The sequence below is a fragment of the Grus americana genome, chromosome 2 (assembly GCF_028858705.1).
Source record: "Grus americana isolate bGruAme1 chromosome 2, bGruAme1.mat, whole genome shotgun sequence".
NCBI lineage: Eukaryota > Metazoa > Chordata > Aves > Gruiformes > Gruidae > Grus > Grus americana.
In genome coordinates, this window is record NC_072853.1 from 145606042 (window position 1) to 145633493 (window position 27452).

The 27452-nt window shown below is 40.7% G+C and overlaps 1 protein-coding gene across 1 annotated transcript; it reads left to right on the plus strand.

The window, feature by feature from the left end:
• Nucleotides 1–38: 38 nt before the first annotated feature.
• OLAH (oleoyl-ACP hydrolase) lies at nt 39–27352 on the plus strand. The gene is made up of 9 exons (XM_054814913.1): nt 39–249; nt 12937–13024; nt 19804–19869; nt 21942–22073; nt 23687–23825; nt 24448–24547; nt 25567–25742; nt 26653–26738; nt 26974–27352. The coding sequence occupies exons 1-9, from the start codon at nt 160–162 to the stop codon at nt 27105–27107; spliced, it is 1011 nt and encodes a 336-aa protein (XP_054670888.1). The 5' UTR covers nt 39–159; the 3' UTR covers nt 27108–27352.
• The last annotated feature ends 100 nt before the right edge of the window (nt 27353–27452 follow it).

The window sequence follows — 27452 nt, forward strand, 5'->3', positions numbered from 1 at the left end:
GAGCACAAAGAGGCCTTGCAGCCCCCTGGACAGGCTGCCGGTCCTGGGCTGGGGCTGTGAGTAAAAGGCCAAGGGGAGAAAGCACCGCCAGGACCGCACTGAGGGCTCTCCTTTGAATATGCTCTCGGGCCCTGCGAGGGTAAAGGCCTTCCCCATCTGATGTCTCCAGCAGGCTGTGCTTGTAGCCCCCGTAGCATCCCTAGCGGGTCTGAGCCCAGCTGCAAGCTTTGGCTGGCTCCTGGCCCAGGGGTAAGTGGCCCTACACTTTGTGGATGGGAAGACCTCAGGAGTCTGCAAGGACGTTTCTGTGGCCAGACCAGTGGGTTTCTGTGCCACCTGTTAAAGTGGTGTGTGCAGGGAGAGGCTTGTGGGGTGTGACTTAAAGCCCCACAGGAGTGGGGGTAAGCACAAACCACCAGCAGTGAGACTGAGTGGGATTTGGAGCAGTCGTCATGTCCTGGAGCAAACACTTCACCACGTGGTGAAGCACCACTTGTACTTAGTGCATGTGAGGCCTACCCAGTCCCACCTGCCATGGTAAATGAGGTCTCTGCTTTCAGAACCACCTGCCAGTACTGCCCTTTGGCATGCTGAAGGGGTCTTTGCCACCTGCATGTATATGTGGGTGATGTGTGATGGCAAGCCATGGCTCTGCCCAGAGATTGCCCTCTCTCCCACTGTTGCTGGGGGACTTGGCTGCTCCCAAGAAGTTCCTGATGAAAGACTAATAGCTCAGATAGGTTATGAAGTAGTAATAGAAGGAGTTTGATGCAAGCAGATAGGCATGAGGGCAGGAGAGGGAGATGCATGTCAGGCTATCTGCATTGTACAAGAGTCTCTACAGGTTCCTGTCACACATAGTTTTTTAATACTAAATGTCTGCTTGATCCTTCTCACTGATTCACAGGTAGGTCCAAAGGCAGCTCAGAGATTGAAATCAAGGGCAATCATATCTTCATCTAAAAATCTAATTGGTAGCCTGTGCAAAGGAACAAAGGTGTAATATGATTCTTTGAAAAAAATGCAGTTTAACAGTTTGTAGTAATAGTTGCTGTTTCTAAGTGGATTTAAGGTTTAGTTAGGTTTCAGTTCACAGAAAATAAACTGTTCATCTGCTGAATTGCTACTTAGTCCTACTGTTCTGCTGTTCCTAAAAAGAAAGATTATTATCTAGATCTGTGCATTTTTAGAGCAAGAAGATTAAGGACAGAAGATGTCATAATAGGCATCACCTTGTCTCCTTTCTTCACTTTCTTCATGTCCTTGGCATCAGTTTTAAAATATTTTCTGTGACATAATCTGCCATGCTCAGAGCAAAATGTCAGCATTGCTATCCTGCATTATCACTCACAGCTTTGTTCCTTGACTTCTTTCCTCTTTCCATCTGCAGCAATGGCACCTTCTGGTTGCTTCCCTGTTGCTACATGCCTGTGCGGCCAAAATGGCTTCCCATGACCTATCTCACCATCTACCCTTCTCTGGGCCACTTTGTTCAGTCACCTTTTGCTATGTGCAGTTATATATAAAGCAGTTTACTTTGTGGCTGACACACACAAAAGGTAGTCAGGATTAAGGACCTACTAAATTAATATTAATATGTTAATGACCTATAAAGTCTTTGCTAGTCAGATGGAAAAAGGTCAGCTTTCACTGCTCCCTATGACAGGTGCTTGATGTTGCAACCTTCCACCTCATTTTTTCCCTTGAGATGTTGTTATCTTTCCACGTTGATGTCCTTCCTCTTGATCCTTGAGCTGCTGCCTGGCCCCATCTCAGCAGTCTTTACCTTTATCTCCAATTTTACCTTTCTTACACTTCATGGCTCTATGCTGTGGACTCATAGCTCTTTCTCTGAATTTAACAATTTCCCCAAAAATCTGAGCAAGGGTTATGCACTTGTGCCATAGCAGAACTAGGCTGACAGCAGAAACAGTAGGAAAGGAAGGGAGGTTATGTTGCTCCTTTTCATGTTCACCTTTGAAGCATCCACATGGTCTTTCTGTTTGCAGTTTCAACACCCTGGAAGGTCCAGGTAGTAAAATTAGGAATGTGACTTAAATATTTATTTCAGTCATTTTGTATTAGTGATTCTGTGAGGACATCAGCTGTGAGTCTTTCACAAATAAGTTTCTCTATAATTTCCTACATTTTTTCAAGTCTAAGTAAAGGGATGGGTAGACAGCTTTCTGGAGATCAGAATTTCAGTTGGTAGAGACATACATATGTATTTTTCAGCAGCAGCTTTTAGATGGTAGCAATGACATTAACCTATTTGGAGTATAATCTCCTAAAAATGTAGTAATGAGTGATACCTTGCTGGGAAAAAATATGACCAATGGAGAAAAAAGTTGAGTATACACCATACCTCCCTCGACCTGCTGGCCACACTCTTCTTAATGCACCCCAGGATACCATTGGCCTTCTTGGCCACAAGGGCACTTTGCTGACTCACGGATAACTTGTTGTCCACCAGGACTCGCAGGTATTAGAATCATAGAATGGTTTGGGTTGGAAGGGACCTCAAAGATCATCTAGTTCCAATCCCCCTGCTGCAGGCAGGGACACCCTCCACTAGACCACGTTGCCCAAATCCTCATCCAACCTGGCCTTAAACACTTCTAGTGATGGGGCCTCCACAACCTCTCTGGGCAACCTGTTCCAGTGCCTCACCACCCTCACAGTAAAGACTTTCTTTCTAACATCTAATCTAAATTGACCCTCCTTCAGCTTAACCCATTACCCCTTGTCCTTTACTCTGCCCTGGTGGGGACACATCTGTCCAGTTCTGGGCTCCCCAGTTCAAGACAGACGGGGAACTACTGGATAGAGTCCAGCAGAGGGCTACGAGGATGATTAGGGGACTGGAGCATCTCTATTATGAGGAAAGGCTGAGAGACCTGGGTCTGTTTAGTCTGGAGAAGACTGAGAGGGGATCTCATCAATACTTATAAATATCTAAAGGGTGGGTGTCTAGAGGATGGGGCCAGACTCTTCTCAGTGGTGTCCAGTGACAGGACAAGGGGCAATGGGTACAAGCTGGAACACAGGAAGTTCCATCTCAATACGAGAAAAAACTTCTTCACTTTTGAGGGTGACGGAACACTGGAACAGCTGCCCAGAGAGGCTGTGGAGTCTCCTTCTCTGGAGATATTCAAAACCCTCCTGGATGTGATCCTGTGCAACCCGCTCTAGGTGATCCTGCTTTAGCGGGGGGTGTGTGTGTGGTGTTGGACTAGATGATCTCCAGAGGTCCCTTCCAACCCCTACCGTTCTGTGATTCTGTTTAGGACACTGAGACGCACTGGAATCCATAGGCTGCACAAACCGCATTTCTGTTGTGAAGATAAAATCGATAGAAAATTACATGGCAGGCTGTAGGACAGTTAGGCAAGCTCTGTTATTGCAGGTTACCAAGTTGTTGATGCCCTGACTTGTTAAGGCTTCCATGTTCCCAGCCAGGTGTCTCAGATACCTTCCTGGCTGTAAGCAATCCAGCAGCTCTAATAGCAGACTCCGTACCTACCAGTGAGGTGGATTGTTTGACTCCCAGGCTCCCTAGTCCACTTCTGCACATATTGGTGGGCTGGTCAACGGACTACCTTAAATCTAAATTCAGTGAGTAGACAGCTGTCTGGGGATAGGGTTGTTTTTTGCCTGGCTTCCAGAATCTGCAGGTGAGCAGTTAACCCATGGATGCGTGAATGGGATGTGTCTAGTATGTAAGATTTACAAGTGCTTAGATATCTGAGAAGCCTCTCTGGTCCTGGACTGTGCAACTGGCAGATACCAGACTCCTGCAGTTCACAAAGACTCATTTCATAGATTTCTAGACCATGTGCTATTGAATATATTTTCATTTGGGAAATATCAAACCAGCTCTGTGCTGCAAGCACTCAGTGTTTCTTTACCTTTGGCTTTATGTTCTCTGCAGGACAGGACTGTTGGGTCTGTTTGTTTGTTTGTCCTAGCGGCTGGTCAGTGCAAAAGCAGTTTTGTTGTTGCTTGTGTTTTCAATTGTACTTTTCAATTAATATTTGTCCACCTACTATAAGGTGATGCCGTGACAATGAATAAAGCAAATGTAAAAGCTCATCATGCTCTGAAAGCCTATGTCTCAAAAGCATGATTGAAAAATAATCAAAAATTTCTTTATTATACCAAATCTGTGTCCATTTTGGATTCTGCTGTACTGGAAGGATATTGAAATACTGAAGTGAGTGTGACAGGGCCCCTGTGATTGTGACTGGAGTGGGTGATGTACAAGGAGAGGCTGAGAGAAATCGTTTTGTCTTAAGAGGAAAGTGCTAAATGAGGATTTTATTAATGTCTTCACCTACCTAATGGAAGGGTGTGAAGAAGATGGACAGAGCCAGACTCTTCTTGGATGTACTCAGCAAAAAGACAAAAGACTTGCAGATACGAGGCACAAGAAGATATTAGAAAGAAAAATATCCTCACCGTGAGCGTGGTCAAACACTGGAACAAGGTTACCTAGGGAGGTTGTGCAGTCTCCATCCTTGGAGATACTCAAAACTCAGTGAGGTAGGGCTTGGAATATATCATCTCTAGAGGTCCCTTTCAACCTAAATTAATCTGTGATTTATCTGATTGCTCTTTAAATCTTTTATACAGCTCTTTATAGAACTAGAATTTTATTTTCAGCTTATTCTAAATGTGAAGAGAATAGAAGAATATGCACTTTCCCAGGGAATAGTTTCTTAAAATTCAGTGGGTATTTTTTCCTCACACTGAGCCATTTCTTTGACAATAGTTCAACAAAGAAACATTCTTTTTGACTGTGAACGCTCTCAAGCAGATTTTGTCTGCCATTAATTCATCAAATCACATATCTAACTTGAAATTCATAGGTAATAAAATAAAAGCTTGTTTCTGTTGAAAACTTTACAATCCAGGAAAATCTTGATTATGCAGAGGAATTCTTATGTATCCTTTCTTCATTGTAATAGGGTCTAAGTCAGATCTTAGGTAAATAGATGGAAGTAGAGGAAAGATAAAGACAAGTTAGAGATAATCTATTCTTTTTTTTTTTTTTTAGAACTGCTGTCTTGTAAAAAAGAAAAACCCCACATTTTCCTAACCAGATACGCTTAGATTTCAAATAAATCCAGATTCAGCTGAATGTATGCCAAAGAAGATTGATTATACATGCAATAATTCTTTCTTGCCGGTGGCTTATATATTTATTTTTCTGAATGAAAATTAAATCAGCTGAATGTGCCTTTCAAACCAGTAAGACAGACTCTGCAGGTGTTTTGTTTCAGTAAGAGTTGTAAAATAATTCTCAAGGGCAAATTACTCCATTAGGTTAGTATAGACGTGTCATTTACATCCAAACCTTGGGGCTGTATATGTAATCTCAGCACACACCTTTCCAGCTGGTTTGAGTGGGTCAAAGCTTGCAAAAGGGTCATGAAAGGACCCTTTCCTTATCAACAGGAGGATGGTGAGACTGTATGGGATCAGCTGACCGATGTAGGTGACAACTAACCTATAGGATAAGTATTAGTTTTCAGCTTGGTAAACAACATGCTCTTATTACATAGCTATGTAGGTGCTAGTGTTAACAAAAAGATTGGGGTAGAAATTTATGCTCTGAGGAGCTGGGAAGGGCAGGATTGTCTCTTTCATCATCAGCAAGATTAAACAAAGCTGATGACAAATCTGCATCTCATTTACAGCTTTGTCTTAGGTTACTCTCTGAACTGTGCAGTTTCTCTGCTCCCCACGCTTGCCTTCCCCACAGATTTTGCAACAAAGCTAGATTTGATTTGTGACCATTATTGCAGCAATAGCTGCCTTACTACTTCTATTAGCTTTGGACTTCATAAGCATCCTAACCACTGTGACTGCCAACTAGAAGTCCCTCTGGACACTGTGTGCTGAGCCTTGATACCCTCTCCAGTTCCTTTTTCTGTAGATTATCCTCTATTCAGCAAAAGAAAGTTGTATCAGACTCCCCAGCTCTGTAGGAGGAAGTAGAGACTTCCTTGCATTTGTTCATACAAAGGCATTAAATGTTTTGATGAGAACTTTGCAGCAAAGACAACTTCAATTTTTGAATACTGTTATACGACTATTGTCATCAAATACTACTGTAGGTCATCCTGTGACTAACAAATCTGGCCCCATTACTGATTTTTGACAGGAATCTTGTATTTGTTTCCATACCTTATTAGCACATTTCTACTTGTGTGAGTGACCTGTGTTGGTCACAGTTTGAGGCCTGCTTTAGCAAATGCTTGAGCAGAGGGTCTGTATGAATGGTCTGTATGAACAGTCTGTGAACCTAACAGTACATCAGCAAAGTTTACAATCCCTCTATTTTTGCCTTTTTAAGGAGGGGGTGTCTACCCATTGTTCCAAGAAGTATTAAGTATGGGCCAAAGATGACATGAAGGATCATACTCTGCTTTGTGGCCATCTTATTACATCTGTCCATCAGTGAATTCATGCCTACAGCATGGGCTGCTCATTAACTTATGTAAATATGTGGTACCAAATTCTCCTTTGGTCCCATGGGTTCGTTCTAGGAATATGAGATCTGGAAGACAAGTGGGAAGGTGAGGCCTATTTGTGATGCTGGGAAAGCTGTAGGTGGTGCCATGGAGCAATAACTACTAACAGCAACTGATAATGATGGTAACACCTGAATGAACTCAACAAAGAGAAATGTATCAGGTATCGAAGAAAAATATCCACAGGTCTTAGCACTAGGCCCCTCAGCATATGTGTTCTTATGTGATCTAGTCAGGTGTGACAACCAACTCAATTTCCTCCTGATTACAGCCTCTCAAGGAAAAGCCTGTGCGTTATGGATCCTGCTACTAAATTACAGCTATGCTGAATTATTTCACCAGGATGCTGGCAAGAATATTCCTAGCATTTCTTTCTGTTTTGCAGAATGACTGTTCTAGAGAAGAAACAAATTTGTTCCTGATTTCATTATATACCTATCAAAACTTCAATGCTGTGACCTGATTGTTCAATATCTAATAAACAACAGTGTATGATCAGGTAATACTTATTCAAGTGTGCTTATTTAGCTGTTTGCAGAATTCCTTGTGCCTTGCTTGGTCAGTGATCTAGTAGAGGTGAGGCACTTTATCTTCTTCCTGGCAACAGCAGGGACTAAAGTTTCGTGCAACATCATTGCCTATAAACCAAAAATATTTTCTCTTCAAATATTCTATATACTTATACACGTTACCTAATACACTAGAGATTTAAACACTTGCTGGTGAAGTAAAGCAGGAACTACAGTTACAGGCTCTTCTTTCTTATTCTACTTTTCTTGCATTCCTGCTATTTCCACACATAAGCACCTGCACTTCTTCAGTCCCACATTTCCCTTCACTTCTGTTTTGGCGGGCTGTCGTCACTATTCTGCCATTCCTTCCTTGAGCTCTTCTTTCCCATTATCAGTCTTGAGGTCCTGGGCCCTTTGTTGTCTGTACAACATTCCTAGCTTACGGAGAAGAGTTTCTTCATGCTTTTCAATAGTTATTTCTGTCTTTCCTGTGATTCAGTCTGTGGCAATTTTTTACTTGGCTCACATCAAGTATTCATGATTTCTGAAAGTTTAAACAGCAGAGCTGTTAATGCAGGTGTTTTTCAGCAATTTCTGATCAATATCATCTGTTGCACAGAAATCACTCACTTTTCAGCTGACAGCACTGACTTTCTCCCTAGAAGGTCTACCAGTTGTCCGTAGGGTACTTATGTGTGATGATGGCATAAAATATTTTGGGATACCTGCTTAATCACTTGGGAAACACTGTCATCAAATCCCATGGTATGGGTTTATTCAGAAGAGTGATTGCTTCTCAGCAATAATATTCAGTGTTTCCAGCAGCTATGCATGTTTTTGTATCAAGGCCGAAAATAATCATTGCAATTATTCAGTGTTTCATCTCTTAATTGTTTCTACATCAAGACTGGCTGCAAGGGAGCTCAATCTATCCTTGTGAGGTTTATTCCTATTCCTCAGAACTCGTGTGAGCTAATAAAGATGGGGTTTTATTTTTTTAGAGTGGATTTAGAATGAATACATGCTCATACTCATTTCAGCTTATGCATCTGAGAGTCTGGATCGTCTGTTTTTCTGAGACATCTCACTGAATCGTGTATGTTGTATCTACATTGCCAATTACTTTCACGAAGTAAGAACAGGTTAGTATATTGAAGGAGCATGTTCTGAGGCTACTTACATCTCCAGTATATCCAAGTGAGATTTTTTGTGGGGGGTTTTTTTTGACTAGTTTAGTCTGGTTTCTTGGATCGGACACTCCCTCTATACATGTAGCTCAAAGTTGTGCAAGAGAAAGCCATCTCAGAAATCTTTCCTTCCTTGACTGCAGGTCAAGCATTGCACTGTCTTACCTATTTTTGTGCCATCCCACAGTGCCCACTGCAAGGCTCTCTAATGGAGGGAATAGTAGACTTAATCTTGCAGCTGCAACTGGAGCAGCTATTCTGGAAAGGACTCCCCCTCCTTCCATGAAGAGAAGCCCACCTTCTTGATCCAGCTGTTTTGGGAGGAAAAAAAGCACTCAAAATTATTTTCCTGGAGTCCTTGCTACTGAATCTGCTCTTCCCGTGGGAGCCAATAGTTATGGACACAGGAGCTGAGCTCACGCTGATGAGACAACATCACCGATAGGATGCTGGATGGCCAGTAATGAATGCAGAGCTCTCAGATTGAAAAAGACACAGTTGAGGCTCTCGTTTGTGAGCAGGCATGGGGATTTCACTACCATCACACAAAAATAGTTGTGTTGAACAGAGTGGATGTAGCCTCGCGGAGTCTTGCACCTACTGCTTGTCATTGCGTAATCAGTTTGGAATGGACAAGTCCACTGAGGCAGAGTGGTAGCTGGTCTCCAAGACTGTCTTCCAAACCAGCTTTCTTTGAATAGCTCGGACTGGAGTTATTGGCAGAATCTTCCAGGCCTTTGCTCTCTATGAGATTCTGAGCTGTCCCAAGGCTTTTAATGGGATCCACATTCCAATCCAGTGACCAGCTCAGAACATATACAACTATTGTGAACTGCAAGGACTATGAGCCCGTTTATATGGAGGTCTTGATGGACAATGAGGCAGAATTTTGAACAATTTGGTAGACTTCAGCGTATGGTCATAAAAGATGCCTGTGTCTCCTACAAGCTTCAGAAAGAGGAAGGTGATATTTTTCTTTCTGTACAGCTCATTCATGGTATTTGGGTAACTCTCTGCAGTGTGGCGTATACTGAATATTTTCTATACCACTGGATTATGAGGCCAAACCTTGACAGTGATAATGTCCATGCCTATTTTAACCATGTCCTTATTTCTTGTCGGTGGAAGTGGAGTGTGCATGTGGTCATCCCACTGCAAGATCTGTATTGCTGTGGAACAAGTGTAGTACCAGTGTTCTCTGTACTACATCTACCTTTTATGCAAAGGTTAGAAAGGAGCAGATTCCCATTATCTATGACATCTATGCTTCTCCACCTGAGCAGGGTCTCTGTGTAGCCTACTGGGTTTCCTAATGTTTGCATGCTTTATTCTTGTCAGTCCTGATGCTACTTCCGCCACCGTTACTTTTGGGCAAGCAAAACTCTCTCTTGCCTAACCTGCTATGTCCTTTCACTGTTCCTGCATATCTTTTGGTTTTGACTGGTGCTTCCAAGGCCCACCACTTGCTGTCCAAGAGCTGAGAGCAGCACTGGTGGGAGATGAAGGAACCTCCTGCAGAAGCTGCTGCTTCTCCAGAGTAGCAGTTCTCCAAAGCACTAGTTCTTCAAACTGTTGACAGTTTGTCATCAAGAATTGCTGACATGCATCGTCAGCATCTGTGGAGGAAAGAAAAGCACACCTTGTCTGGTTTTGAGCATCCGAAGTTATAATGCACTGTTCTGTTGCTTATGGTTATCTTCCCACTTTTTTCTAGGACAGTTTTGTGCATGGTAGTGGAAGTACTGGAATAAACCCATTTTTGTCCTAATTTCTGTGGCAGATAGAGTAGATCAAGCTCTGACACACAAGTTACCATCAAATTAGCACTATTGTTCACTCTCAGTGGCTGACCGAGTGTTGGCAGCTATGTGACTCTTCATGCTTTACAGAAATGCTGAGGGAGAAGGGAAAAGTGTTTGTACAACTGACCACTGTCTCGTGCTATCACTGGTTCTGTTGGTCAAGAATGTAGTTTCTGCAAGTTAGCTGATATGTGATAATTTGTTACCTTGCAGAATTTGTTGATATAGCTATGCACAAAGTGTCCAGATACTCCTACTTCCAGAAGCTGGAGTTGTAATCGGCTGTGGTGAGGTAGCTGCTCTATAAAAAGTGAACATATATCTAGTGAACTTTTTTCCAGGCTCTGGGCTGTGATTTTTGTTGCCAGTAAGTGCACTCTGATATCTTCTCAATCTGTGCTCTCAGCTCAGCATCTGTTCCTGCTCAGGTGATACATGCCTTCTTAGTTCACCTGTTCCCTTAAGTGTGAAGCGTGTATCTGTTGATTTAGGCTCATTCTTTCATCTACTGCTATCACTGCTTTGTCCCCTGAAACAAAATCCTGCCTTTAACAAGCAATTTATCTCTTACTTCTTAGGAAAGTGCAATAGACTGTTCCTTGATATTTGGCTATCCTTGCAATACTAGTAGTTTTACTGCTATAGCACTATGGAGTTTGCTGGCTTTCCTGGAGCCTCCAAAAGCAAATGTGAATATGTTGCTACATTTGTTGATTAACTCCTATTCTACAGAGCCAGTTGCACTGCACTGTGGAGGGTTTGCAGTCTGCATCATGTATAATTTGTGAAGGCAAGGGTAGGGTCCTGCTCAATGCACCTATATCAGGAAATTTTTATCCTCATAGAAGCACTTCCATGTTATTAACATGCCTGAGAGCATTCAGCAATGGTTTCCTCATGTTGTTTGCTAATGTCTTGTCATCAGATTGCATATTTGCTCCATACACTGATGGAATTACTACCTCCTGGGGAGTAGAGGCATTCCTTTTCTGTATGAGCTCACCTTTTTATGTCTAGAAGGGCTGTCTTAGCCAAGGCTTTGTATGGTGCTACTCCTGGGCATCTTTTGAAAGCCTCTTTCAGATGTTTATTGTATGTTAGACCTAATGCTTTGCTCAGATCGGGTCTGTATTATTCTCTGGCAGTCACTGTACTTCATTCATATGCCCTGCTCTTGGCATTTCTTTAATTGCCTTCAGTTTTTCACGGTCCAATTGTAATTCCTCAGTGCTCAGTACATGCCTGGCATAGATGTTCATAGACGACTTCTGCTTTAGTTTCACTATGTCCATCCTGAAATTTTGTCCTTGACACTTTTAAGGAATTTCTGGATTGTTGGATTCATGGTTGTTGGTTGTCTTTATCTTTCAGTCTCCTGCTGCTGCTGTAAACTTCAACTTTAAGCCTGAAAGTCTCTCTAAAATATGATTCAGTTTACCGTGGAGCACTTCAACACCCAAAACAATGTGCAGATCATTCAAACCCAGTGGTATCTACTGTAAGATTTGAGAGACGTTTTCAGGAGTGTCACAGGTTACCTAAAAAAAATACAAAAGACGTATTTATTTCTGACTTCAGGTTGGTGTCTCATTCTTGAAATATGTCCTCACTTACTCTTACAAGCTGGATGGGGTCCACAGTGGCAATTCTGCCTCTCTTTTGTGCTGAGACTACTTGTGGTGGCTGTTGAACTGAAAAAAATCCCTATGGTTTCCTTTTACTTACAAATTTCTTATTCTATAGGTTTCTTATTGACAGTTTGCATTGTCTCACTAGCTTATTATAGCACCTGATAACTTTTTCCTTATCTGGTATTGCTACCTGGAAGTGTTGCAGTCTGTTTTTTGCCTCTTGCTCTACAGAAGTAGGTATTGACATTTGGATCCCTGCCTTGAACATTTTAGGTGTCTTTGCTGATCGAAAGCATTTCTGTGGGGTGAGCTTTGTCCCAAAGCTGTTAATGAGTCTCCAAAATTAGAGACCAAAATTGGGTTTCTAAGCTGCGTGACGTATCTGAGACAATCGTATATGTGTGGTTTTTTGTTGTGTATCATTTTGTATGCCTTACTGTGTTCCTGTAGGAGGTTGTGATTGGCCAGCAGTTTACATTGTTAAGTCTGCTGCACTCTAGGACAGAGGGAGACTTCTGTGGAGTGCCACAAGGTTGTGCTTAGGCAGGGAGCATCTGAGCACCCTTAGGTACAAGTCTCAAGACTGCAACATGGGCTGAGGGGGTGAGAGTATGAGATATCTGGGCAGGAAGAAGACTTTCTTTGTTTGAAGGTTCATTATTCTAATTTTGTTTCTCATAAAACCTGGCTTTTGGAAGTTGGACGCCATTTCCCTGGTTTTGGTGTTTGCTGCAAGGAGAAAGTGCAGGCAGGACTCCTCTAGGCATCTGGGATCCTGCCACGATACATTTCTGTGTCTACAGCTGACCACAGGGCAGGGACAGGGGGAAATTGGTATTGGTGAAGTTTTGTTCATTCTCAGAAGCACTTTTTTTGGTTGTACCAGTGAAGCAGTTGTATCAGTTACTATGACGCTTCAGATAATGATAGGTCAACTATCTTACAGCATTGCAACTACCTGGCTTTCTTCACACACATACAGACTCATTCCTGCATCAAGCTAACAGGAGCATGGTGCTGAAAGTGTTCACCAAGCCATCATCACATACATGTTCTATAACCACTTTAATAACCTGAAGTTCCATCTTAAAGCAGGTAGCTTTTCTGGAAAGCTGTTCCAAAATCTCATGGGTCCAAAGGTTAAAAAATCTTCTTTCTAGCCATGGTTAATTCATGGACAGTCTGTAACCATTACTTGGAATGTCCTTACCTCCCCTACCCTTGTCTCCCAGTGTATTTGTAGTAAGTAATGTATTCTCTTTCATAAGGTCTCTTTTCTGGCCATGCCCTACATCAGATCGGGTTTGAAGTCACCTTTCTTGAAGAGGGTTACCAGCACTATAGCCAGAATTCCAGGTGAGATCTCTTCAATACTCTGTCTGATGTCACTCATCTTTCCAAATCTCTCCAGGACATCCTGCTAATGCATCTCTGAAGTCTTCCCTTCTGCAAATTCTGCTTTTCCCTCCATGTTTCATCTGCATGACTACTATTTTATTACTTGTGTGTAATTCTCTGAGGCCATAATTAAGAGTAATAACAAGTTGGGACGCATGCTATTTTTGATTCATTTAAGACTGTCTCTGTTTCAAGACTGTCCTAGAGAGGAGGCTTACTACTGCTTTCCTTTGGATGGCATGAGAACTGCTTAATTGCATGCCTCTCCATATAAGCAGCTAACAGTGATTTTCAAGAGAAAGATTTAAGTGTATCCTTACTTTTATCCTCTGAAGTTGAGTGACTAGGAAATGAAGTATAGTTGCAGCAAAGGTGCTAAAAACAGTGTATATTTGTTAAAATAATAAATAATTATTGACAATAAATAGTGACTCAAAGAGGAGAAAACAAATTAAACTGCTTGCAGTACATATAATCAAATGAATTTCACAACTGTCTATACTAAAAGTCAACCTTTATTAAGCAACATACACAACATACATAACATACAATCTTATGTGTGCAATTCAGAAACACATGCTTCTTTGTTGCTTTACTTCAGGGATCTGCATGTGCTCATTTTACTGCTCAAAATGAGTCACATTAAATTACTGTTAGTGAATTGCAACTGCCCCAGCAATGTTTCTATTCTTAAATAAGAATTACATTGGTGGGTTTCCAGTATAACTACTGGATAAAAAAATACTCTTGCACTATTTCATTATAATTTCTGAAAGAATCATACTTACTTACCCTATAAGTGTTTCACTGACTTTTAGTCTTGCAGATTGCTAGAAGTAACAGTTTACTTCAAGGATTTCAGTTGCTATGATCTGCAGAGTGTACACTGCTTATATAGCATAGCAGATGTTGTCATTTACCATCAATAGATAGTAAATAAGTTTCAATTTTTAGAGAATGAGGACATTTCCTGACTTACCATTAGGTCCATTTGTATTAGTATTGTGGTCCAAAAGAGACTGAAAATTACCATAAAGCAGCAGCTAAGAAATCTTTAAGGATGAAGAACATCTGAGGAGTATTCAAGAATCTGAGAGGGAGACTGATCAGTGGAGCCATACTTACCATCTGTGATGCATAGAAGCCAACTCAGCATGGCCACTAGGTAGGCAGGTCCTGCATCTGCTTTGTACCAGGAGGAAAGCAGTGTCACAAGGGATAAGGAGGAGTGGAAGAAGGTTACAGCACGGAGTGGTAAGAGAAACCCCTCCTTAGCCTCTAACTTTAGCCTCGAAGATACCCTTACAGAACTGGTATGAGGCCCTGGGCAGAACGGATGAAGTGGATAATGAGACAGAGGAGGAACCTGCACAAGTAGTCTTGCCAAGGTCAGAGAGACCAACCCCTCGCTACAAAACCTGCATTAAGACCAGCACCAAGAAGAAACAATGGTGAGTTATGGTCATTGGTGATTCCCTCCTGTGCAGAACAGAAGCACTGGTTTGCAGATCAGACCATCTTTTCAGGGAAGTTTGCTGCCTGCCTGGGGCCCAAATTAGGGACATCACCACTGAAGAGCCTAGTACAACCTTCAGACTACTATCCATTCCTGCTCTTTCATGTGGGTACAAATGATGTCACAACAAAAAGTCTGAGGTCAATCAAAAGAGATTTCAGAGCCCTGGGAAGAATGCTAAAACATTTGGGAACACAGTGTTTTCCTCAATCCCAGTAAGGGGGGAGACTTTGGAAGAAACAGGTGAGCCCAGGATATCAATACCTGGCTACAGGACTGGTGCCTCCACCAAAACTTTGGGTTTTTAAACCATGGAAGAGCCTTCAAGAGGCAAGGTATGCTGGAGCCTGATGGGATCCCCCTGTCCCAATGGGGAAACATGTCTCTGGGTGTAAGCTGGCGAGACTGATCAAGAGAGCTTTAAACTAGAATTGATGTGGGGAAGGGGATACCAGCAAGATTGCAGCAGGTAAGCCACAGGTTGGCAAGGCATCACCTGAGGGTGGCGATGCTAGTGGGAATATTTACACTGCTCCTGGGAGCACAGAGTGCTCAGGAGCGTATCTGTACAGCAACGCATGCAGTATGAGAAACAAACAGGATGAACTGTTTGTTCAGCTGTTGAACAGCTCCCAGAGCTACAATGTCATTGGTATTAGTGAGACTTCATGTCATGAGACCCACAATTGTAGTGCTGGGATGGAGGGCTACAGGCTGTTCAGGAGGGATAGGCAGGCGAGGTGGGAGTGTTGCACTATACATAAGAGAGAGGTTTGATTGTACAGTCCTTACAGTTAGTGGTGATGTGGTTGAGAGCCTCTGGGTGAGGATTAGGGGGACGGAAAGCAAAGGAGATGTTGTAGTGGGTGTCCACTACCGATCGCCCAGCTAGGATGTAAGCACTGACGAGTTATTCTATAGGCAATTAGGAGAAATTTCAGGATAGGTAGCCCTTGTCCTTACAGGAGATTTCAACTTCCCAGACATCAACTGGGAATACCATACTGCTGTGACGAGCAGGTCTTGGAAATTCTGGAAGTTTGTAGGAGATGATAACTTCTTGTTGCAGGTACTCAGCCAACTAGGAAGGATGCCCTCCTAGACTTGCTATTTGTGAATAGAGAAGGACTTGTGGGGGATGTGATGGTAGGTGGCTGTCTTGGCCACAATGATCATGAAATGGTTGAGTTTTTAAAATTTTCAATGTAATGAGAAAAAAGGTCAGCAGAGTTGCTACCCTGGACTTCATAAGAGCAAACTTTAAGCTATTCAGGAAGCTATTTAGCAGAGTACCCTGGGAATCTGCTTTTGAGGGCTTAGGAGTCCATGACTGCTGGTCAGTCTTTAAGAATTACCTTTTAAAAGCACAGGAGCAGGCAATCCCATTGTGTTATAAGTCGAGCAAGCAGGGCAGAAGACCAGCTTGGCTGAACAGGGAGCTCCTCGTGGAGCTCAAGAGGAAGAAGAAATTGTATGATCTCAGGAAATGAGGTCAGGCTTCGCAGGAAGAGTACAGAGCTGTGGTTCATATATGCAGGGAGGAGACACGAAAGGCCAAAGCTCAGAGTTGAAACTGGCCAGTGCTGTTTCAGGTAACAAGAAGGGTTTTTTAAGTACACTAATAGCAAGAAGAGGTATAAAGAAAACATTGAACCAATACTTGTTGAAGATGGTCATCTGACTAATAGCGATGATGAAAAAGTGGAGGCATTCAATGCTTTTTTTTGCCTCAGTCTTTAATGATACTGATAGACCTTGGGCTGCCCAGTCCTCTGAGTCAGAGGACCACAGGTGTGGGAACAGTGACTTTCCATTTGTGGACACTGAAATTGTAAGGGACCAGCTGTATCAGCTGAATGTTCACAGGTCCATGGGGCCTGATGGGATTCATCCCAGAGTACTGAAGGAGCTAGCAGATGTTATGGCAAGACACCTCTTGATCCATCTACCAAAGGTCTTGGGAGTCTGATGACTGGAAGCTAACCAATGTTATTGCAATCTACAAAAAGAGCATGAGACAAGACCTAGAGAACTACAGCCCTGTTAGTCTAACCTCGGTTCCTGGGAAAATTATGGAGAAGAATATACTGGGTACTATTGAAAGGCATTTAAAGAATAATGCAGTCATCGGGCACAGTCAACATGGTTTCACAAAGGGAAGGTCCTGTTTAACTCATTTGATATCTTTCTATGATAAGGTCACCCACCTAGTGGATGAAGGGAAGATGGTGGATGTAGTTTTTCTGGATTTTAGTGAGGCTTTTAATACTGTCCCTCATGGCATCCTTCTGGACAAATTGTCCAGCTGTGGGATGAGTGGGTTTACGGTGCACTGGGTGAAGAACTGTCTGAACAGCAGAGCTCAAAGGGTTGTACTGAATGGGGCTACATTTGGCTGGTGACTGGTCACCAGCGGTGTTCCTCAGGGTTCAATTCTAGAGCCATTTCTGTTCAATATATTTATCAATGATCTGGATGCATGAGTTGAATGCACCATTAGCAAGTTTGCCAATGATACCGAACTGGGAAGTGCTCTTGAGGGACCAGAGGCCTTGCAGAGGGATCTAGCTAGATTGGAACATTGGGCCATGACTAATGGGATGAAATTTAACAAGTCAAAATGCTGGATTCTGCACCTAGGTCAGAGTAACGCCAGGCACAAGTATAAATTGGGAGACGAGTGACTGGAGAGCAGCCCTGGAGAAAGGGACCCAGGGCTGCTGGTCAGCAGCAGCTCAATAGAAGCCAGCAGCGTGCCCTGGCAGCCAAGAGGGCAAACCCCATCCTGGGGTGCAGCAAATGCAGTATAACCAGCTGGTCGAGGCGATTATCTTGCTGTATTCAGCATTGGTGCAGCCTCACCTGGGGTACTGTGTGCAGTTCTGGGCCCCACAGTTAAAGAAGAATGTGAAGGTCCCTGAATGAGTCCAGAGGAGGGCAACAGAGCTGGTGAGAGGGCTGGAAGGAATGTCCTGTGAGGAGAGGCTGAGGACTTTGGGCTTGGCTAGTTTGGAGAAAAGGAGACTGAGGGGCGACCTCATTGCTCTCTGCAACTTCCTGAGAAGGGGACGTGGAGAGGGGGGTGCTGATCTTCTCTCCCTGAGATCCAGTGCTAGGACACATGGGAATGGTTCAAGGCTGCACCAGGGGAGGTTTAGACTGGACATTAGGAAGCATTTCTTTACTGAGAGGGTGCTCACACACTGGAACAGGCTTCCTAGAGGGGTGGTCAATGCCCCAAGCCTGTCAGTGTTTAAGAGGCACTTGGACAATACCCTTAACAACATGCTTTAATTTCTGGTCAGCCCTGAACTGGTCAGGCAGTTGGACTAGATGATCATTGTAGGTCCCTTCCAACTGAAATAGTCTCTATTCTATTCCTATTCTATTCTATTCTATTCTATTCTATACTAGTACTGAGTTGGCAAAGTTGGTTCTGTAAAGCCCTCTTTTACCTTCAGCCCTGGAAATGGCAAACATAATTTTGGTTGAGTGGCCAGGAGAGTGGCATCTCCTGGAACTACTTAATTTTTGAAAATATTAATTTTGCATATGAAAACAAATAAATTTCTAGTCCTTTGATACTGAGAAAAAAAAATAGAAGGCAAATAGAAACAACTAGCACATAGAGTTTATAATTTCATTATTTTTAAGGAAATATCATGCTATTTGATTAATACTATACTTTCAAACTCTTATTCTTAACCTATTTTATTTTCAGCATTAGTTAGGAAATAATTGTTTCCAGTAGTATTTTATACTTTTAGGAACATTATTAGTGGGCCTGATGTTTGTAACAGCTGGCTTTCATAACATTAATGTTGGGTGTCAGAATGTATAGTTGGCACAATTGGAGGTAGGAATAAATAAAGCATATTAGGTGCTTTATTATAAATTGTACCTTATAATCAGATGTCTCTGATAGCAGATATATCATGTGCAGAAGCAGTATTGGGCATAACAGCACAGGTCAGGACTAGCCAATATAAGCTGCTTTAAATCATGCACCTTCCAAACATAGGTGTGCCTCATCTTACTTCATAATAATTACAACATAAAAGTACTGTGAAAGAAGCCTTAGCAGCAGTTTCCACTTTTGCCATTTGGAAGAGGCAGCTGCAGAGCCTGGGACCAGCCCTCACTGTGGAGCCTGCGCCTTCCCATGGAAACTGCTGCAGTCAGAAGGGTTGATTCAGGGGTTCCCAGGAAAGCAGAAATCAGAAGTGAGTAGAAGACTGCAGACCTCGTTTGGGAAAGCAGCAGTGCTTACTGACTGGCTAGGTCAACAGGTAGGCTTTTCTCTTAACACCACAGATTTTTCAGTTTCCTAGAAATGATGAAGAGAAATGTAGAAGAATGAAGAATAATTTGAAAACTACATAGTAGTCCAGCTAACATGTCTCAGCTTGAGCATCAGAACCCATTTTGGCACTCAGTTTCCTTAGTTTTGGTCACTGCTTTTGAATATTTTTACTTTATTATTATTGTTACTAATATTTTTAGTAAACACTAAAAAAAGAAAAAAAAAGGCAATCTTCCTAGTACTACAAATGCAGTTACAAAATACAAGTGGTTTTAGGTTGCTGATAGCATCTGGTCACCAGGAGCATAATATGCTAGTTAATATAAAATCATCATATGTAACCACACTGTGGTGTTCATGTGTTGCTATGTCTCCCAGCTTGTAGAAATTACATCTGGCCTTCTAACCAATGCAGTGTTTTATTCAAATCAGGTGATGGTCTTCTGCATTAACATTTTCAGACCCCTACAAAACTGTCCAGCAGAGGTGTGACCGCTGTACTTTTGAATATAGTTCTTATAAAAAGATGGGTTTTTTTGTTACTTTATGCAGATTTTTTCTTCAGTGAGGTTGTGGGCCTACACATATTAAAACTGCTACAACTCTGTACTGCCATGGGTGTGTTAACCTGTGCTTTTTTAAATCACTGGGATTGATGTGGCATGCCTTCCTTATATTGCTGCCAAAAGCTGTGTGTCATGCCTAACACATGATGCTTCTGTCTCCCTTTTGGGATGCTGTGTGCCTCAGTCCCTGCCTCTTTTCTGGGGTGTGGGCTCCTCCCCTTAAGCCTAGAAAAGCCTTAAAAGCAGGCGGCTGTGCCACCTGAATGCACATCCTGTCCTCTCCTGCAAGGTTGGCTTTGCTGCCATATCTGCTTGTACATACAAATTCTGATTCCTGCTTCTTGCTGTGCAGCGCTGAGAAGTGGATCCACCCTCAGGCTCTCATTTCCTGGCACTGGTGATCTTCCCGACTATTCAGGTACTTGCACCTAAAGTAAGCTGGATGGAATAAACCTGTATGAGTAGAAACTGTGAAAGATTCTCAGTGACTGGTGTCTTTAAATAGTTTAATGACTTTGACTAAATGTGCTGCTTTATCATGCTTGAAATTTTTGTAGCACCTTTGGAATCAGTTTGAGAAGAGATTTTTCTTTTCTTCTTTGTCTGTCAAGCTAAAACGTTGGCTTCAGAAATGTTTGAGGGTTTGTGTCTTTTTGTGGAAGAAGTGACTGTGTAAATGGGACAGTGGTACTGAAGCTAAATGAATCTACCAGAAGAATTATGTCTTCTGCAGCACTGCTTCCAGTATCCTTCAGCTATTTTTAAGCTCACATTGTCTGCCCAGTGATTTTTGATACATATTGTTTTGGCTTGCTCTTCTTACAGTTTCTTTGAAGTCATTCTTAACAAATGTTGACAAACTTTCCAGTTTAAACATATGTGAAAATCAAGAAATTGCCACAGCAACATTTTGGTAAATTTTCTTCTGTCTTGCTTGCATTACGTAGTTTTAAAATAGGTATGAATTGCTGCCTATTCTCACCTGGTTGCATTTCTTAAGCTTTCTGTGCAGGTAAAAAAGACTGCATGTAGGCAAATAGGTGTATTTTATGATGAATCAGCCCTTGCATATGCTGAGTTATATTCAAAGCAAGAAATAATAACCATAATGATTTGCAGCATTTTGGAAATGGAATTTTGCTGCTTGTTATCTCCTAATTTTTCAGTCTTTTTAACAAGAACATGTGAGTTTATTCTAATGGTTGCAGAAAACAGTTTTTTTAAAAAATCTGTATCGCTGTTTCTTCTAATTAATTTATTTTTACCAGGTATTTCTGTTACACAGGTTCTTTTGACAAAACACAGCCTGATGCGCTGTCAGTAGTAGGACGTCACCTTCATGCCTATGCCCACAAATCTAATCAGCAAGAATAAAGGACAAGAAAATGAGGAAAAAAGAATAAAAATGGTTGAGAATTGCTTTTTTCTTCAGCTAGTAAAGGCAGTATCTGATGCTAGAGACCATGCAGTTGGCATCTTTGATGCTATTTTTCCTTTTCCACAAGAAAGAATGAGTAGATACAAATCTTGCTTCAGCTGTTACTTTTGTCAGTAAACAAAAATACTAAAGCTGCTGTGATAAAGCTGAATGTGGCTCTGGTTAGTCCACCATCCCAAAAAGAATATAACAAAATGAGAAAAAGCCCAGGGATGGGCAGCGATCCTGGTCATGAGTATGGAAGCACTGCCACACAAGGGATACCTAAGAAAGCCAGGCCTTTCCATTCGGGAAAAAGAGCTGACTGAGGGCAGAGACAATATGGCAGAAGATCTCAGAAATGCTCAGTGGCAAAGCCGGACAGATGCACCATTCACTTTCTTTACTGTACTACCCTGTGGCCATCAAATGAAGGTGCAGGAGTCGGATTAAAAACAAAAAAGGAGATAACTTTTTAAGCAACAGATAGGAGACCTGTGCAACTCATTGCAAGAGGATGTCGTAGATGCCAGCTGTTCATAGGAACTTAAGGGGAGACTGGATAAATACATGAAAGAGAAATTCATACACATCTCCTGTATATAAAGAACCTGCATCCAACTGTTCCCTAGACATCCATTTTACTACTGTAGAAGAAAGAATATTGAACTAGGTGGTCCTTATGTTTTCTAGGTCTTTAGATGGACCTTATATTTTTGTGTATGTTCTAAAAGCCTGTGTTTTTAAATGGCCATCCTGAAATCCCATATCAATGTATTTTGCTACTTATTACATTCTTTGTGGTCAGTGACTCAAATAGGAGAAAATATTAACCAAAAATGTTGCCCAAGACTATTCCATCACCATTTATAAAAGCAGAACTGGTTTCTACTGTTGCATAAAGATTATCTCATATCTAACAGATTGTTGTTGTAGCATAAGCAGTGCCGATGACAGAAAATATTGCAGCCCATTGTTTCAAATTAGACTTAATTCATTCTAATTTTCCTATACCTGAAGTGTCTTGTTCTAGAATGATGTGTTGTTTTCTTGGGTTTGGGGATTTTCTTTAGGAATGGAGAAACTGGTTGCTCGTCCATACAAAAGGCCAAATGCTCTTTGTAGGCTGATTTGCTTTCCGTGGGCTGGAGGTGGAACTTCTCAATTTGCTCAATGGGGCAAACTCTTCAGCAGCTCAATTGAAGGTTAGTCATTTGTATAGTTAAAGCAGAAGTTAAGCAAGTCTGAAATACACAGTAGCCAAATTTTTTGAATGGAATATAATATTCTTGGGAACACTGCAATCTTTTTCCACTGGGTCTTATCCAGAAAGGAATGCCATTAGGAATTAGCATTTCCATGAGGGTGCAGAGTTTACTAAGTTTCTGTACCACCTCAGATCAAATTATATTTGACTAGGTTAAAAAGTTCTATCCTCAGAGCTAAATTTCACAAGACTATAGTATGCTTGACTGCTTCAGAAACTGTTGGTATGACTCAGAAACAGCAACACACAGGCATATTGTTAATATGTTAAAAAAGGCATCAGCAAGGTTAACAGTGAAGATCTGAGAAGTATTTTTAATGTTGAGAATGAGTTTCTGTTATCCAGAGTGTTTGCGTGGTTTTAAACTGAAGTTTAAACTATGGATTTATAACAGTGAAATGACATTTAGTTACAGTGTGAAGTAATTCTCATTGCTACCAGGCTATATCAGCACTAAAAAGATGCATTGCTGAACTATTTGAAGAGGAACCAAGGCCGTTTTCCAGACCTTCCACAAAGAAAAAAAAAAAAAAGTAGCATTTATAGAGAGCATTGCTGTTGCAATTGCACCAGTCCTCTGAATGCTTCTATGCTTTCTGTAAACAGTTGCACAAGTCACATCAAATTGTCCTTGAATTTTTTTTTAAAAAAGAAGAAAACAAAAAGCTTTTGTCCATTGGAACTACTTCCAACAAAGTTACTAAGGAGATTGCCTAGGAGCAGCTGCAGACACAGATGACTAAAATCAGGGTGCAGCATGCTCTTTCAGAGATGTTTTGTGCAGAAAGGAAGTATAGAAGATGCAAACATTTCTGTACTGCTGTCTATAGTATTAGGTAGTGGTTTATTCTCTCTTCTAAAATACTTTGCATCCAACCCATTACTTCCATCTGAGTTTGGCAGTATGCGTGATGTCAAGGAGATTTTAGAAAATGAACATTTTTTTTCTGATCTATTCATTCCTTACTTTCTCTAAACAGTGAGAGGAAAGTCCCCAGTTTTGAAAGGAATATAATAAAAGCATGTAATATGTCCTGCCATATAAATATAAATTCCCATCAATTGATACTATAATTCCACATTTTACTACATGCAGTGCTGAGGAGTGTGCAAAGAAGAAAATGGAGTGTATGATTCTAACATAGTTTAACTTTCTAATGCTGCCCTTGAAAGGATATATTTTACACAATGCTCAAACTTACTATTATTGAAATTAATGAATTTGTGGTTGTTATTAATAATAATAAAGTTGCTTTGAAACCTCAGCAGAGATCGGGACCTTGTGGATTTCTGACCCAAGGCATTTATCAGTCAGATCAATTGGAGAGGCAACATTTCTGAGTAAAGGAAGGGATGGAAACCTAATCTCTCAGAGGATTAAAAGACAGTAGTAGCAGTAGCAAATACACTGCATCAACTGTAAGAAGGATTAATTTAAATAATCTATATATTCTGCAGAATAGATTACAAAAACTTAATTAAAATTATTTTACTGTTTCTATTTGAAATAACCATAATTCTTTTCCCTCCCTTCCTCCAACCCTTCTGCAGTGTCTTCCATAAGGCTTCCTGGAAGAGAATCTCGTGTTAAGGAGCCTTTTGCAAAAGACGTGACAACCATAGTTAATGAAATTACAAGTGTTTTGTTAAAGGAATTTCAAGAAAAACCATTTGCATTTTTTGGTCACAGGTAAAAACATATACATTTTTAGATACCCTGGTGAAGGACCTTTCTCTTTCTTTGAACTCTAGGAGTAGTTATTTCCCCTAATTTGCAAAAACTTTAGGAAAGTACACTTCTGCAAAGATCTTTTGTCAAGTCATCCTAGAACATGATCTGGATCTCAAAGACTCTGGTTATTTATTTATTACTTCAGGCACAATGTCTTCTAAAAAGGCAGTGTTATGTGTGTTTTTTGGGGTTTTTTTTTCTTACACTGATAAATTATAATTGTGTTGACTGTTAATAGTTGTGTCTGTGCTTGCTCTGTGTGAATGCAGGGGGTGAGCCATTCATAAAACACATAGATTTTGAAGATCACTTAGTCCCAAGTATTCAAAGTAACTGTTCTTAGTGCAAATTAAGGAGACTACTAAAAGAAACAGATTAAAAAAGGTCTGATTTGTAAAACTAGATGGTATAGGAATAATTTCATGTCAATTAGCTAATATCACTGTAATTTACATGTCATATATAGTTTCAGTAACTGTTCACAATAGCCAGTTAGTGCTAAAAAACAAATTATGTTTAAATTTTCCAGTTTTTACACATATTTTTGCTTACTTTGATTTAATTTCTCTTTTCATTGCAGTTTTGGATCTTATATTAGTTTTGCAGTTGCACTACACTTGAAAGAGCAGTATGGACTAGAGCCCATCCATCTTTTTGTATCAGGGGCACATGCTCCACATGTAAGTTACAGAATAAATAATAGTACAAAACAAAACAGTGTATTAGCTACCAAGAGTAAAAATAACATTTTACAGTATGGTATGCAGAGTGGCTTTAATACAAAACAAGCATTGCTTCTGAATATATGGAAAAAAATGTTCTGTTTTCTTAGAGGAAATTAATTCTGAGGTGGATGGAGAATTTCACATTACAGAATATTCACTGCTGCTAACCTTAGCCTAGGGAGAAGTCTCCTTAAGATAATGCTACCTTTTTTTGAATACTGTATTTACTATGGCCTTTGGCTTAATACTAAAAAGTATTCAAAACAAAATACAAAGAAGTGACACTCCCTACTTTGCAACATGTGAAATAACTGTCTTAACCGAGTCTTTCATAAAGCTCCTGCACAAGCCCTCACTACATTTGTCCGGTTAGTTGTCTCCCTCCTCATTCTTTGTTGGCTTTTTAATTTGTCCTCAGTTTCCTCTGAGGTTCTGGTGGTTCTGCTGGTCTTTCTCAGGAAAACAAGAGTGAAGTGGCTTTTTCCCAGTCCTCCTGTCCTCAGTCAGCATTTGCTATTTCCATTCTTTTGTTTCTGGGGCTTCTTAGCAATCCTGAGTATGAGCTAGTACTTCGTGGAAGCAATTATTATTCCTGCAAATTTCCATAATCAGTTGGTCTCCCCCATCCTAGATTAGTCAGATTTGTGTCCACTGCTAGGCTTTTCTTTCTCTTAAATGTATTATTTTATTAGTTGTATTTCAATAATGAGAGTCAAACTTTGAACAAAATTAAATTAATGGTTGTCTGTGGAAGTTTCAGACCTTGAGGGTGCTTGGCTCACTCACAATCTGTATTTTTAGCAAAAAACAGTCTACTAACGCTTTCCAAGAAGTAGTCTCTGTGGATGTTAAGCTAATCAGCTATTGTATTTTTGGAGAATCACTGTACTTTTTTACTGAAACAATTCTTAATGAAAGTATTATTTAAAGTATATTATATACAACACCTGATCTGTTTTGTCTGGTGCTGACAGTCTGAAGCACTTCTTCCCATCAAAAGCATATCCATATGTGATGCAGCAGATGAAGACGTTCTTACACATCTACAAATTTTAGGAGGCACTCCTTCTGAGTTTCTGCAACATGAAGACATTAAGAAACATCTGATCCTTACTTTCAAAGAAGACCTTAGAGTTCTTCAGACATTTTCGTAAGTTTTACATTACATGCAATGTATTACATTTATATTTGTATTTTAGAGTTTTAGTTCTGTCTGATAATTTCAGGTTTTCTTTTTTCTTTCTCTGTAATTTGTTCTCGTTTCTGTTCTAAAAAGAGTATGAACAGAAAACATAGTTTTCTCCTTTGTGTGCTTTTCCACTCATATTCTAGTATTTAAGCCCTGGATGAAAACACTGCTTACTGTAGCAACCACTACTGTTATTGTGGTAGCGAACATGTCATGGTAGAATTACAGTTCTACTTAGGATCCAAAGTTAGTAGCCGCTATAAAAGGAATATTCTCGCATCTTTTATTGTTTTCTGTGGCTAATAAGCTCAGCTGATCATGCCTCAGGATCAATGCATTCAGCCTCCTGATCCAAGGCCCCCTAGCCTAACCCGAAGCAAAGAACCCCTGTGTTCTAAGCATCTAGAACGCAACTGGCTGCTCCTGTCCTAGCTGCTCTCCCCACTGGATGTGACACAACAGCTCATATAGCTGAGTAGTTAAGGTTTCTTACCCTGGCAAAGACAAGGACACTCTTGGATGTAGGACCCATTTTGGCTGTAGGAACCTCATGCTGACAAGGCCCTGAGAGATTAGAACTTGAATATAAGCAGATAACATAATCGTTTAGTGTAGGTGAGAATTTTTATTGCAAGTTGAAGCTTTTTTCCCCTGTAACTATTGGGCCATTCTTTCTTTAAAATTTTAGACCTAACTGCAGTAGTGTAAGGAGCTAAGAATCTTACAGCTACAGGAATTCCTTCTCCTGATGTTCTGTACAATCTCATTCCTTATGTTTTGGAGGAGAAAGAAAAAGCTGTTTTGTCTGTGGAAGCAAACCCCAAATATAATGGCTTATGCAAAGTTTTATTACTACTTTTTATGTTCACAGTTTTGAGAAGGCAGAAAGGAATATCCCCTTCTCTTGTGATATTACCTGCTTTAATGGGTCTGAAGACAAACCACATGATCTAGAAGGTACTTTGCTTAAATGGTTTTCCTCTTACGCATTTTCCTGTTGATCGAATCAGTAATGAGTTTTCTAGAGTCTTATCTCCTTCTTAAATGAAACAAATCAACAGAACAGTCTTAATGTATGAACCAAAGCAGTTAAGTGGGATTTTAAAAAATTATTAAATAACAACTTTGAAATAGTTACGTAAAATGACCACAATAGTTGCCATTTCTCTGACACTTTAAATATCTTTTTCAGCCTGGCACGATCTAACGAGTGGCGATATTTCCTTTTACAAGCTTCCTGGAGGTCACTTTTATCTGCTGGAACCCTCTAATGAAATTTTCTTGACAAAACATATAACAAGATGTATAGAAAATGCTGGTCTTTGAGTACTTCCCTCTACTTTAATGGCAGAAGGTGTAAGATTTGTCCACAGCACTTCATAATAAGCCACTGTTTCTGTACAATTGCATGCAGTTATGCCTAAAAATTTTTCTGTTCCTCTAGATGTTTACTGTAATCCTTTTAAAGGGGGAGTTTTTCTGATTTTTTTTTAAAATAAACATTGTTGTTGGGACTTTAAAAAGTTTTCATTTTTTCCCCTCTTATCATCTTTGCATGTGCACAAACCCTTCACTTCATTCTATAACCTCATTTGCAAAAAAATGACAGCTATGTTATTTTAGTTTTAAAGCTTCTCTGTGTGCTCCTGTAGAAATACTAAACATAATTTA

Excerpts from the sequence above, each read along its gene's own strand:
- OLAH (XM_054814913.1), top strand. The coding sequence starts at position 160 with ATGTCTCCAGCAGGCTGTGCTTGTAGCCCCCGTAGCATCCCTAGCGGG. Across the intron at positions 22,074-23,686 it reads CTTCAGCAGCTCAATTGAAG|TGTCTTCCATAAGGCTTCCT; the intron begins GTTAGTCATTTG and ends ACCCTTCTGCAG. Across the intron at positions 25,743-26,652 it reads AGAGTTCTTCAGACATTTTC|TTTTGAGAAGGCAGAAAGGA; the intron begins GTAAGTTTTACA and ends TTATGTTCACAG.